At 63.8% G+C, this 1,733-nt stretch overlaps 1 protein-coding gene across 1 annotated transcript in view; it reads right to left on the bottom strand.

Annotated features, from left to right (window-relative positions):
• The window catches only part of Xg (Xg glycoprotein (Xg blood group)), a 1,980-nt gene extending 1,605 nt beyond the window's left edge, over nt 1-375 (bottom strand). Inside the window, exon 1 of the mRNA XM_026778498.1 lies at nt 350-375. Coding sequence (XP_026634299.1) covers nt 350-375 — 26 coding nt within the window. The remainder of the gene's footprint in view (nt 1-349) is intronic.
• Nucleotides 376-1,733: the final 1,358 nt, after the last annotated feature.

The following is a 1,733-nucleotide window of genomic DNA, read 5'->3' as shown; positions in this document are numbered from 1 at the left end:
GGAGGGAAGGACTCAGCGCAGCACCCGGGGGACTCAGCGCAGCACCCACGAGTCAGGAGGACTCAGCGCAGCACCCGGGGGGCAGGAAGACTCAGCGCAGCACCCGGAGGACTTAGCACAGCACCCAGGGAGGACTCAGCGCAGCACCCACGAGTCAGGAGGAAGACTCAGTGCAGCACCTGGGATACTCAGTGCAGCACCCGGGAGGACTCACCACAGCACCCATCACTGAGGAGGACTCAGCACAGCATCCCGGGGACCCAGTAGAGCAACTGGGGAGAACTTAGCGCAGCACCAACGGGGCAGGAAGACTGAGCACAGCACCTGGGATGGTGACTCAGCACCGCACCCGCGAGGACTCACCACAGCGCCCATCACCGAGGAGGACTCAGCACAGCACCCAGCGCCCCAGCGCCTGGACGACTCAGCGCAGCACCCAGGCGGGGGTACTCAGCGCAGCACCCGTGACTTTACCTCCGCCGCCGTGTGGGTCCGAGGGCAGCGGGTCCGCCGGGAGCTTCGGGTAGAGACCTGGGGAGGGAGGACTCAGCGCAGCACCCACGGTGTGGGAGGACTCAGCACAGCACCCACAGGGAAAACAACTCAGCGCAGCACCCACGGGGCGGGGAGGACTCAGCACACAGCACCCTGAGTACTGAGCACCAAGCACTCTGGGCGTCTTTGGAAGGAGGATCGAGCATTCAGTACCCACGGGGAAAACTCAGCGCAGCACCCACAGAGTGGGGAGGACTGAGCATTCAGCACACATGGGATGGGAGGACTCAGCACCCAGCACCCTGAGTACTGAGCACCAAGCACCGAGCACCGAGCACTCTGGGCGTCTTTGGAAGGAGGACTCAGCACAGCACCCACGGGGAGAACTCAGCACAGCACCCGGGGAGGACTCACCACCACACCCATCACCGAGTAGGACTCAGAACAGCACCTGGGGGGAACTCAGCGTAGCACCTGGAGGACTCAGCACAGCACCCACGGGGCAGGAAAAGTGAGCGCAGCACCTGGAAGGACTTAGTTAAGCACCTGGGGGAAGGGAGGACTCAGCGCAGCACCTACGGGGTGGGGAGGACTCAGTGCAGCACCCACGGGACGGGGAGGACTGAGCATTCAGCACCCTCACCCCCCCCCCGACGGCGTCACTCACCCCCGCTGGGCTGCGAAGTCGGATCTGGAAGAAAAGAGGACTTAGCGCCGAGCACCCAGGGTACTAAGCACCAAGCACTGATGACTGAGCACTGAGCACCCAGCACTGGGCACCTAGCACCCTGAGTACTGAGCAACAAGCACTGAGGATCGAGCAATAAGCACCAAGCACCCCAAGAACTGAGCACCGAGTACCAAGCACCCCAAATATTGAGCACTAAGGACTGAGTACCAAGCACCCAGCACCAAGCACCGAGCACCCTGAGTACTCAGCACCAGCACCAAACACTGAGCACCCAGCACTAAGCACCGAGTACCGAGCACTGAGCAGCCAGCACCCCGAGTACCAAGCACCCAGCACCAAGCACCCCGAGCACCCAGCACCCCGAGTACTGAGCACCGAGCACCCAGCACTCCGAGTACTCAGCACCCAGCACCCAGCACTCACCGGGGTCCAAGGCGTCGGCGAGGTCGAAGTCGCCGTCGTCACCTGCACGTGGGCGGGGTCAGGGGTCGCGGGGGGAGGACTCAGCAGCCAGCACCCGGGGAGAACTCAGCACCCAGCACCCGGG

This window comes from Microtus ochrogaster, unplaced genomic scaffold, assembly GCF_000317375.1.
Source record: "Microtus ochrogaster isolate Prairie Vole_2 unplaced genomic scaffold, MicOch1.0 UNK209, whole genome shotgun sequence".
NCBI classification, from domain to species: Eukaryota; Metazoa; Chordata; class Mammalia; order Rodentia; family Cricetidae; genus Microtus; species Microtus ochrogaster.
The sequence above is the reverse complement of the archived record's forward strand: the minus strand, read 5'-3'. Positions and strand labels throughout refer to the sequence as shown.